Genomic DNA, 12,108 nt, shown 5'->3' with positions numbered 1-12,108 from the left:
GTTGTGTAGAAGCTTGGGAGGCATCATCTACTAAGAGGACTCTTAGACATCGACTGAGCTCGACTCTTGACTACAAAAATGGGGGGCGCTAAAAATATTTATTCTCAAAGTGGGCAGTAGACTAAATAAGTTTGGGAACCACTGATATACTTTAATGCTAAAATTTTAACATTAGGCGAACTTAATGCCATAAGACATTCTCATCAAGTTTACCTTCGGGTTATGCAGAAAAATGATTATCTCATCCCGATTAGAAACATTTAACTTGATACCAACAGCTAGAAGCACCTACTTAGCTCACTTTATCAGACACGGCCTGTGACCGTATGTAGGCCTGCATGGCCACCTGGGCGCGGCCCTCGGGCTCCGCATCGGCGGCGCCGTCGCAGTCGATGTACCGGCGCTGGATGACTTCCAGGCTCTCCTCAGAACAGCTAGAAGTAGCTTACCTTGTCAGACACGGCCTGCGACCGTATGTAGGCCTGCATGGCCACCTGGGCGCGGCCCTCGGGCTCCGCATCGGCGGCGCCGTCGCAGTCGATGTACCGGCGCTGGATGACTTCCAGGCTCTCCTCAGACAGTGTTCCTTGCAACGCCTCCTCGCGGGTGAAGCTCATCCCGATTAGGAACATTGAACTTGGTACCGACAGCTAGAAGTAGCTTACCTTGTCAGACACGGCCTGCGACCGTTTGTAGGCCTGCATGGCCACCTGGGCGCGGCCCTCGGGCTCGGCATCGGCGGCGCCGTCGCAGTCGATGTACCGGCGCTGGATGACTTCCAGGCTCTCCTCAGACAGTGTTCCTTGCAACGCCTCCTCGCGGGTGAAGCTNAATACTTATGAAATAGTAAGTTGAATAATGTACCTTTTATTATATACCATGGACATTAGCAAAAACAAAAGAAAACTATGTGTAAAATGGGATTGAAAAAAACTGGTCCAAATTAGCGGACTCTCCCTTATACTTTAATGCTAAAATTTTAACATTAGGCGAATTTAATGACAAGGCATTCTTATCCTGTTTGCATTCGGGTTATGCAGAAAAATGATTATCTCATCCCGATTAGAAACATTTAACTTGATACCTACAGCTAGAAGTAGCATGCAACGCCTCCTCGCGGGTGAAGCTCATCCCGATTAGAAACGTTGGACTTGATACCTACAGCTAGAAGTAGCTTACCTTATCAGACACGGCCTGCGACCGTATGTAGGCCTGCATGGCCACCTGGGCTCGGCCCTCAGGCTCGGCATCGGCGGCGCCGTCGCAGTCGATGTATCGGCGCTGGATGACTTCCAGGCTCTCCTCAGACAGAGACCCTTGCAACGCCTCCTCGCGGCTGAAGCACATCCCGATTAGAAACGTTGGGCGTATCTGAAACAATATGATGATTAAAGTAGGGAAAAATATAAACAGTTTTGCAGCAACCTACTAACTAAATTGTAATGTGACATGCAATAAACGTTTTGAATTTGAAACAATAGCAGTTGGGTGTGAAGCTAAAGATGGGAATAAGTGGAGACAAGTTATTCTTAAAGTTCATGACACGAGTCAAGATTATTCAAAAATTTAATTATTTAATCAAAATAATTGGTAAATAAACTATGTTTTTGTTTGCAATACAATAGGTATTACGCGATCGTTTTTTTTTTTGGGAGGTAGGCAGCAGTAAGAAAATATCACCTTTTTAAGTGTATTTATGGTACAGCTATGTGTACTTCATAGGTTTATAACAAGGCTCCAAAATGAAAAGTCGGCAGCATGACGTGTGAAGTGTATCAGACACAATACATTTCATTTCACAATAACAATAAATGAAAATATGATAACAAAAGAATTCTCAAGATTGTTTGTAATCAATCTTATTCGTATACCCGATCGTAATTCTTCTATTAAATCTTTAGTAAATAAATCTAACTAGCGACCCACCCCTGCTTCGCACAGGTACATATCATACTTAAAAACCTTCCTTTTGAATCACTCTTATCCATTTAAAAAGAACAGGCATCAAAATCCGTTGCGTAGTTTTAAAAAAATCTTAGCATACATCATAGGGACAAACAGACACTTTCGTTTTATAATAGGTATGTAGTGGTGATAAAAATACTTCAGGTACATATTAAAATGTTTCAATAAGACGATGAACTTTGATCGTTAAATAAGTCAATCAAGGTAGATGAAAAGACTGCGTTACACATTCACAAACTGGAGGGTACAGTGCTAAGATCATTCATAAAGAAAAGCTTCCACAGTGAAAGCGAAGCTAAAATATTTTAGCTTGTTATTATTAATGTTTCGAATCATTTAAATTAAACTATTACTTGTGTATTCTGTTACGTAAAACCTATTTTTTTACTTCAAAAAGTCGACTACTTGTGTTCGTCGTCGGCTAGTTATCTTGTACTTAGATATATTAAAATTATTTTAAGACAGTAAAATCTTTTTATTACATCATTCAGGTCACAGATGATACCAGTGGGTCTAGACAAAGTGCAAATTATAATCGCAAACCAGTCGCAAAGTGGTCGAAAAGCCCCTTTTTTGTATGGAGTTTTGACGGATTCGATTTTCGATTCGATCAAAAAGTGCGTTTTGTCTAGGGGGGCAGTGATACTCGCAGAAGAAATCATAGAACACAATTTATATTTTGTATGATCCGTCCGTACCTACCTATATCATGAATACACAAAGGCTTGCAATTTTTTTAAGTCAAAGTATGGATCAGTTATCGATATTTTATGTTGTCTAGTTTACGTATTTATCAGGTATCTAAATTGTACGTTAAATACTAATAGCTCAGTAATAAAAGTGATAAAATAAGGAAAAAAAATATGATAACCTACGCAATTTCAAATTCTCAGACATCAACACTTCTACGACTTCATAGATACCACAGACCATGAAGTTATATCAGGGTATCAGGTAATCTTGCGATTACGCTATCAGCATTATCAACAACTAACTTCGTACGCGTGAAAATATTATTTACTTTGAATAATAATTTCCGTTTTTGCAACATTTTTTTTACTGCTCCGCCCGCCCCTATTGACTGTAGGAATTAGGATGATTTTATATAGCCTAAAGATTTCCTCGATAAATGGGCTATCTAACACCAAAATATTTTTTCAAATCGGACTATTAGTTCCTGAGATAAGCGTGTACTAGTAAACAAACAACCTCTTCAACTTTATAATATTAGTATAGATAGTATAGATAAATAAAATAGATTGCATAGTTTCGCGTAGCGTTCAGTGATCCGGCGGCTTTTGCTAGGTCGAGGCCGAATTTGCGTGAACCCCTAGTTACCATACGTCAAGCATACAAAACGATTTCGGCGGCCGACGCGAGCGCAGACGCACGTGCTCATCTCATTGCTGATACATAGTGCCGGTTTATTCGTGCATTGTGATCGCGATACGTGTTTTTGTTATTTCTACTGCTGAAGACTTCTATACCAAAGGTTTGTGGTTTTAAAATATGATTTTGAGAAAATGAGGGTATTATTTTGGTTTATTCGTATTCGAAGTCATAACGAAATTTTAAATTCAAAATCTTTTGCAAATAACACGTGTAAATTAATAATGGTGTATTTTTGTACCGGTGTAATTTATTCCACGGTTTGTTTACGATACTATAGTTATCTCGTTGCATAAATTATTCGATTTGCGATGTGCGGGTAGAGTACCATTACAATAAACTATAAAAATCTGCAAAGTACAGGTGTATTTATCTCTAGTTTTTAACGAGTACATAAGTAATTGCTTGGAGGATATCGAAGATATAGATATTTGCCGTGACATTAGAATGACCGATAAATCGCGGAAATGATAAAAAATATAGGTACCTTTAATGTGGAGGGAGGTACATGTTGTATCTTTAAATAAGTATCTATCGAATTAATTTTACCACAAATTCGCATGAACTGTCAATTACTTTGAAATAAGCTTTAAACTAGTATAAAACCATTTATTTATTCATCTTTATTGTTCAATTTTCTCCAACTACGAGTAGTACCAGCTACCCGCCAAATAACATTATGCCACAGGGACAACGGTTATTTTATATCAATTTGTAAGGCTTCTGATAGCAAACATGATAATGTAGAACAATCAAATTATTGTTAAAAAATCGAAGAGAACTTTGCAAATAAGTTTACCGTACACATTCCGCGAACAGCACGTGGACGACCGTTACATATCTTATTACGGTTACCAAGTGATTGTAACGAGCCGAGATTTGCAAAATTAAAAAGTCACTAATTAAAAAGACGGTAAATAAAATCATTATGCGTGAGGCTCTTAAACAAATACAAACTTTGCAGACCATTCTAAATGGAATGGTAAGAGAAATTGTTTACTTAGAGATTTGGTTAGTTTACAAACCTAACTGCTTATTTCATTGTGGCATATTAAACTAAATAACTCTAAAGTTTTCTTTTTACTACTTTATGTAAAAATAAGATTAAATTGTTACACTGTCTTATACATGAAATGAAAAATTATTATTGCACCAAGATGACGAGACATTTACATTATAATAATGCATTTATCCAAATATAACCTTAGGTAAACCGACGCGATGAGTTTGGACTGCAGATAAATGATTTTATTTCGTCGCAATAGGTTGCATAGTGCACTATTCTTAAAAAAAACTAACTTTTTTATAAAATAAATTACATTATCACCATCATTAAATTAACACTAGTGGCAAGTCGGATATCAGTGGCAAGTTATAGCAAAAGGTGTAACTTTTGTCGTTCTAACAGCCATTTTTAACTACCTACATATGAGTATACAAAGCACTTTTAACCGCTTTTATAAGTTTGCTTAAGATTTAATTATCATAAGTGTCTAACAACACAAAAAGATTGCCAAATGATGTGATTATTATTTCTATTTTTACAACTTTTTGACTGCTAGAAAGTTACATCAACAGGTACTAGAATCGAGTGAATTTGCTTTTAACACAGAATATCTTTTAGCCAATGGTTCACGCGAATATACGAACGTCCTTTTATGGCATGGTCACATTAATAAAATCCTACTAATATTATAAATGCGAAAGTTTGGATGTCTGGATCTTTGTTACTCTTTCACGCAACAACTACTGAACGGATTTTGATGAAACGTTACAGTATTATTGTTTACTAGCTTTCCGCCCGCGGCTTCACCCGCGTGGAATTTTGTCTGTCACAGAAAAACATTATCGCGCGCGTCCCTGTTTCAAAAACCGGGATAAAAACTATCCTATGTTCTTTCCCGGGACTCAAACTATCTCTATGCCAAATTTCATCAANGAATAACATAATATAGGCTATAATTTATGACGATCTGTGATAAACTAAATTTCACGCGGGTGAAGCCGCGGGCGAAAGCTAGTAATAAATAAAACTTTACAAAACAAAGAAACGATCGTAAAAAGACAACTGCCAAGTTATACAACCAAGAGGGCTACTAACCTACTCCAAGAGGCCAAAATACATTGCGTCACAATTTCACCGATACAAGCATTTAGAGCAGTTTCTTAGCAATTTTGTCCTCTTAACTTTTTGTGGCATAAAAAAGTTCCCACTATTTGTTTATTTTTTCAGATGTACAGATTAATGTCATCCATCGCGGTGGTGATAGCAATTGGAGCAGGACTAGTGATTACCTACGTCCGATATAAAGTCCCAGAGAGACCCAGATTCGACTTGGAGAAATGGTGGGGCATTGGAAGCAAACCAAAGGAAGAAGACACTTCGATTAGAATATTCAGCGTAGACTTTAATGATACGGTAAGAAATGTGTAATTAAATGTTAGATGAAACTCTCAAAAAGAGTCAATTTGTACCAAAAGAGTGCCTGAGTATTATCGTACAAGATTTCACAATTCATATGGAATAGTGATTTGTGGCGAAAATAGTGCTAGTCACGCTACCACACAAAAACGTAAGCACATGTTAGTAGGATAAATTCGTGTCAAAGCAATTTTGTTATACCAGTTAGGGACTAACGTCCTTTTGGACGTAGAACTTTAATTGAGATCATTAAAGTGCCTAATGCTGTTTTCAGATGATACACGATTTAAAGCAGAGGATAAGAAATAGACGACCGTTGACAAGACCCTTAGAAGGCATCCAATCGGAATATGGGATGAACACCTTATACCTTGAGAAAATTCTTGAGTACTGGGTCGATAAATACGACTTTAAGGGCAGAGCCGCGTTACTGAATAGATACCCGCATTATAAAACGAGAATACAAGGTTTGGATATCCATTTCATGCGAGTGAAGCCCGACGCGAGAGGGTTAAAGGTCTTGCCCTTACTGATGCTCCACGGATGGCCAAGTTCCTCTAAAGAGTTCGACAAAGTTATACCGATGTTGACTACGCCCAAAGATGGGTACGACTTCGTATATGAAGTTATAGCAGCCGATCTCCCTGGCTTTGGATTTTCTGAGGTAAGTTTCCTATTATATGACCAAGTGGATAATTTAAATAATTACTGTTGACTCAAACGTATACATGCGATATCATGCTAATAGCGGCAAAACAGAAAAAATCAAACAAGTATTATTGACCTTTTGGTAGATTCTAAATATATTTTCCAAGTGTTATTTTTTTGCTTCACCATACACGTGTACTCGCTAATATAAATTCAATGTTATTGATGTGAAACTTCTATTATAGTAACACAACTTGGAATTTTGAGAAAATATGTATTGTATTTTAAATAGAATACAGGGTGTTGATTACAATCCTCGCCATATTTAGAAAGTTGATTAAGTAGCTTATTCTGATCACAAATCATAAAAAAAGTTGTATAATACCTATAGTAAAATGTATTTCACTATTTTCAGGGCACAAATAAGCCTGGTTTGAACCCAGTTCAAATGGGCATAATGCTGAAAAACCTAATGAAAAGGCTTGGCCACGAAAAGTTCTATATTCAAGCGGGAGACTGGGGGTCACAATGCGCCAGCCATATGGCCACGTTATTCCCTGAAGACATACTAGGGTAATTACATTTTTTCTCAGTAGATATACATATTTATGTCACGTCAAAAGAATTATAAAAAAAATAATAATTATACTGATAAAAGGAAGTAAATGATCTCTCTAAAAGCTCGAGATAATTTCCTCACTAGTTTTACTTTTCATTTTAAAAAATACTAACCCTACTTGAGCAGCAGATAAAACTTTTAAAGCAGTAATAGATTTATCATTTTATTTGCATAAAAACACTATCCTACCAGAATCCATGGATACATTTTCTTAAGCATATACCTAATACAAGCAAAAAGTATTAATTTATTTAAAAGTTACACATGTAATACAAATAAATGATTTGATTTGTTTATTTTTCAGATACCACACAAACATGCCGATATCTTCAAGACCCATCAGCTCCTTCAAGCTGCTGTTAGGATCGTTCTTCCCGAATTTGGTTGTTGATCCTAAGTATGTCAGCAGGGTGTATCCCTTGAAAAAATTATTCTCATACCTGATAAGAGAGAGCGGATACTTTCACATACAATCCACTAAGCCGGACACTGTTGGTAAGCATTTTATTTTTTATATGATAACATTTTTTTCTATGGTGGCTATAAGATAGATATAATCTTGCACATCAGACAAAGTTGACAAAAGAAATTCAAGTTTGAAACGACACAATTTAGGCGGTCTTATACCTAGTATACCTACGGTCTCTTCCGGACAGCCCAGGGAAAGAACCGTTTAAAGGTTAAAGCCGTCGCGTCGGTAAACTAAAGCGACTCAAAGTTTTACAGTGATTATACAACTGCTAATTAAAACCTCTTTAATTTCCAGGTGTTGCCCTAACTGATTCACCAGTAGGTCTGGCCGCGTACGTGATTGAGAAAATGGCCATATGCAGCAATAGGGACCAACTGAACACTCCCCACGGAGGCATCGAGAACCTCAACTTGGACGATGTGTTAGACACCATTACCATTATCTGGGCGAACAACTGCATAGTCACCTCGAGCAGGATCTATGCTGAGGGATTTCAGCAGCCTGAAGTCGTGCTGGTGCAGGAGTAAGTTGAAATTTTCATAGCACAATATATCACAGAATAATAATAAGTACGATATTATTATGAAACTGAGATTTCGACACTGGCCCCATAGTGAAAGTTGTTGCATTCGAGCAGTGGGCAGGGCGAATGCTTCTTAAAATAATGTTTGTTTAATCGGTTACATCTTGTATTGATATAAAGTTTCAGTATCGGAACAGCTTAAGTTTAATACTGGTGGTTTGTTATTGACATAGAACTTAGTCTATTAGTCCTATCACCCTACTTCTAAAGCCTTTTCTAAGTTCGACAGCACCACCAGCTTACATATTTACTTTTAAAAAAATCAGTAAAATTACGCGTATGTTACTTAATTTCGATCGATTTCTGCTGGCCATTCTTAAAGCATGAATTTTCTATAGCACAATATATTATAACAGGGTTAGAACAGACCACTAAAGCAATATTTTCTCGTTTCAGAATTCCGACACCGGTGCCGACAGCAGCAATCAACTTCAAGTACGAAGTCCTCTACCAACCAGATTGGATTTTGAAGGACAAATTCCCCAATCTAGTCCGATCAACAACGGTCGACGTCGGCGGCCATTTTGCTGGATTGCAGACACCACAAATGCTAGCCGATGACGTGTACGCAGCGGGCGCTGCCTTCTTGGCGTTCCACAACAAGTCTCGAAGATAAAAGTAAAGTTTACCACTTAATATGTCTAACTGTGACTCTTTAAAACCAATTTTTTGTACTTTTTATATGACAAGAGAACTTTAACATGGTCTCAATGTGTTACCAAATATGAACGTATTGTTGTATGTATGATGCGGTACAAACTCGGACATAAGTTAACAACTTTCACCTTTTAGGTATGAAATGTCTCAGATGTGACGTGACTTGGCAATACTTTGCTATCTTTAAATAAAATACAACTAAGCTTTACTTGTATGTATTTGTTGAGTCATATTACAAATTAGGCTGTTTCAATAACATTATGTTTGACATCTAATTACATGTTTATGTCCTATGTATATTATTATGTAATTATTTCGATTCGCTCCCTCGTTTGCCTCGCAAACAAGCGAGTGGCCAAATTATAGTTACACAAGGTTGTGAGGTTAATAATGTTTTGTATGTTTTAATAACTCAATGAGATATAACTAATCGGTTTAAAGATTAGATTACGGGGTCAAAACGCTTATTTTCTTTTCTGTTTTAGTTGTCTTCATTCGATTTCTATGTACATACGTATTTTTTAAAATCAATCAATATTGTCTAGATGTAATTGTAACGGCTAAATACTACAGTGAACTTTCTTAAAATCATTACAAAAGGAATGAATATTATTCCAAATAACTTCTGAAGTCCTATTGACCCATTGGTGCATCACAAAAAAATATCTATGCCTGTGTTACACCACGCTATAGTTAAGAAGATTGAATGTAGTATTTCGCAAATGCTCACTGTTTTTATTCGTACTTAAATTAGTTCCATACAATTCAATTAGGCAATATTTTTCAATTTATATTTTAACCCGATATAAAAACAGAGGATAAGCGATTGGCATACAAGTATTTTTAGGTTAAGTTATATTGGTTTAGCGAGTATAGACTGATTTGTATTACGAGTAATGTTTAATAATAACAAAACTTTGACAATAGAATTCTTTATTAATCAATGTTTCGATGTATGTTTTTAATAACCAGATTTGGAAAATATTTTGACATATTGTCAGATATTAAACAAAAGGAATGATTTCATTTACATGGTTTTATTTTCCATAACTAAGAAAAACCCTTCTAGTCCTTGCGCTGTAGGATAGTGCAGGTGACATTAGACAATTTGACATGACTAGAGATAGGACAACCAAGTAGCTTGTGAACTCGATTGTCACAATTTAAATAGAGGAAGCAGCTTAGCATCATACATAATTCGAACAGTTTAGGCCGGCAATACACGGACCGCTTGAAGCAGTCAGGGTCGACAGCTTCAAGCTGCGACTGCACAGTGAACTGCAGAGTTCTATGGACGCACATACACGAACCGCTCGAGCAGTTGCAACTGATTCGGGCGGTCGACAGGACGGTGAATTTTCATCGTGCGGTCAAGCAGTCGCCAGCCATACACTGACTGCTCGAGCTGTCGACAGCTCTCGCGCAGTTACCTCCGCCCACTTTCTTCATTCCACGGCGCGCGCGCTTGTGATTTGTTGAGCAGTTATCACTGGCAGCTTCAAGCTGTTGACTCTTGACTGCAAGAGCGGTCCGTGTATGTTGATCACTGACTAACTGGTCGAGCTGTCCGTGTATTGACGGCCGCAGCAGTTACACAGAGTAAGAAATACTTTCAATGTGGAATGTGCTTCTCTGGGAAAATTAATTTCGAGAGATTGATCTTAGAGCTAAGTATTATCACTTCTTTCTTTCTTTCTTTTCAGCCAAATGACGTCCACTGCTGGACAAAGGCCTCCCCCAAGGTTTTCCACAATGAACGGTCCTGCGCTGCCCGCATCCAGGCTCTTCCCGCGACCTTTACCAGATCACTTATATATCAGATCAGTTTATATTATCACTTACCTGTCTAGAATTGATGAAGTTTTCTGCCTCCTTGGGTGCGAAGAAACCAGGTACCAGGAAGTCTTTCCGCGGACTAAACTGTTCCACCTTCATGCGGCCTCCCAAACGAACGCGAGCGCCCGCGTAGTACAAGTTCCTGAAAATGAAGTCTTCATTAACCAAAAGTTACTAATATACAGAAGCACAAATTGGACTGTACAGTCACAAAATATAACAGAAGGTAAACTCATGTATGTACCTCGCTTTGCATACCTCTCTCGCTCGCACGCTCGGCCGTCGCGCCAGGGTTGTCTTCTTGTCATGTGTTGTGTTTATTTCGNGTCAAAGTAAATAATAAACCTAAACATCTGACTATCAGCTAACATAAGCAGGCTGTTTTAGAAATGAAACAATAACGCACAGAAAAAAAAATTGTTTGGTATATAAATAACAACCTGTACATCATTGGGTAGTCAGGTGTGTTAGTCTTGCATACTTATTTTATCGAATGTTAACCACCATAACCAAATCAGCTATCTTCTTGAGGTCGCCGGTCCTCCAAGCAGCTTACCTGTTTCCGATGAGTCTGCTCTTGATATTGGTCAGCTGTCCCTCATTCAGCTTCGGGAACTTGTGGAACAGATAAAGGCTGCCCGCGAACTTTAAGAAGGAGTCCCCAAGAGTCTCCACTCGTTCCAGGTTGAAAGTGTCTCCGGAATTGATTGTGGTGAGGGCCGCGAGTATATCCTTTAGTTCTGGCCCACGGTCGGTCGGTTTTTTTGATAGAATCCCAATTTTGTCGTTGTATCTGTGGAACGGTTGATTTGATTAGATGATTCATCACAAAATGAAACGCAAACAAAGGACAGTCACATATTTTTAAATGGTGATTTTTTTATCTTTTTTTACGCCTGTATATGACATTTGAAATTGTAAAGTATAGTATTTATTATTATTTATATGGAATGTTGTTTTTTAATATTCCAAGTAGGTATGCATTTGTGCATAAATGGTATGGTATGTTTTGCATTTGGAATATTGGCGCAACGCTACTGAATGAAACTGTCTGGAAAACTGGAATAATTTTACCTGCAATGGCGTCATACGCCAGTACTAACTATTGGCTCGAGTATTACTCTGATGTAATAGTATTAATTTTTATTTCTTAGTAGACTAAAGAACTTACTTCAATGGCGGCGGTAATATAGCCGCGGAAGTGGGAACTTTGACTGGAGATTTGACCTGATCAGGCCGACTTTTAGGCTCCAGGGGAGCAGATACGAATTCGTCGTAACATTCTATGTCCATCACGGTCACTGAGGACAAGTTGCGTTCTATGTCCACGGGTTCCATTGTTTCCTAAGGAAAAATGTGAAGCTTAGTAACAAAACTTCTTAGAGAATGGGGGCGTTTGGCGGAAAATATAAATTATAAGCACTTGCAAATCGATCGCTATGGCAACATTGGCAACCGCCGAAAAGTTTCGGCTGTTTTCGGCGAGGCCGCGAGGACACGTTTGCTAACTTCAATAG

The 12,108-nt window shown here is 37.9% G+C and overlaps 2 protein-coding genes across 4 annotated transcripts in view; one reads left to right on the top strand and one right to left on the bottom strand.

Annotated features, from left to right (window-relative positions):
* dcr-2 (dicer-2) overlaps nt 1-12,108 on the bottom strand; it is a 36,865-nt gene that overhangs the window by 7,370 nt on the left and 17,387 nt on the right. For 2 of the 3 annotated variants that reach the window (XM_028314437.1, XM_028314435.1), the window contains exons 25-29: nt 11,763-11,935; nt 11,148-11,384; nt 10,598-10,733; nt 1,273-1,371; nt 302-394 (exon numbers count right to left, since the gene is read on the bottom strand). In XM_028314437.1, coding sequence (XP_028170238.1) covers nt 302-394; nt 1,273-1,371; nt 10,598-10,733; nt 11,148-11,384; nt 11,763-11,935 — 738 coding nt within the window. Of the gene's footprint in view, nt 1-301; nt 395-1,179; nt 1,372-10,597; nt 10,734-11,147; nt 11,385-11,762; nt 11,936-12,108 lie in introns of all 3 variants that reach the window. The other variant, XM_028314436.1, reaches the window with a different exon arrangement.
* On the top strand, nt 3,257-9,636 carry Jheh-lp1 (juvenile hormone epoxide hydrolase-like protein 1). Its single transcript, XM_028314439.1, has 7 exons — nt 3,257-3,457; nt 5,588-5,773; nt 6,051-6,440; nt 6,840-6,997; nt 7,348-7,538; nt 7,810-8,038; nt 8,495-9,636. The coding sequence occupies exons 2-7, from the start codon at nt 5,588-5,590 to the stop codon at nt 8,712-8,714; spliced, it is 1,374 nt and encodes a 457-aa protein (XP_028170240.1). The 5' UTR covers nt 3,257-3,457; the 3' UTR covers nt 8,715-9,636.

The sequence above is a fragment of the Ostrinia furnacalis genome, unplaced genomic scaffold (genome assembly GCF_004193835.3).
Source record: "Ostrinia furnacalis isolate ACB-3 unplaced genomic scaffold, ASM419383v2 OfSCF4694, whole genome shotgun sequence".
NCBI classification, from domain to species: Eukaryota; Metazoa; Arthropoda; class Insecta; order Lepidoptera; family Crambidae; genus Ostrinia; species Ostrinia furnacalis.
Note: the sequence above shows the minus strand (reverse complement) of the source record. Positions and strands in the feature narration are given on the sequence as shown.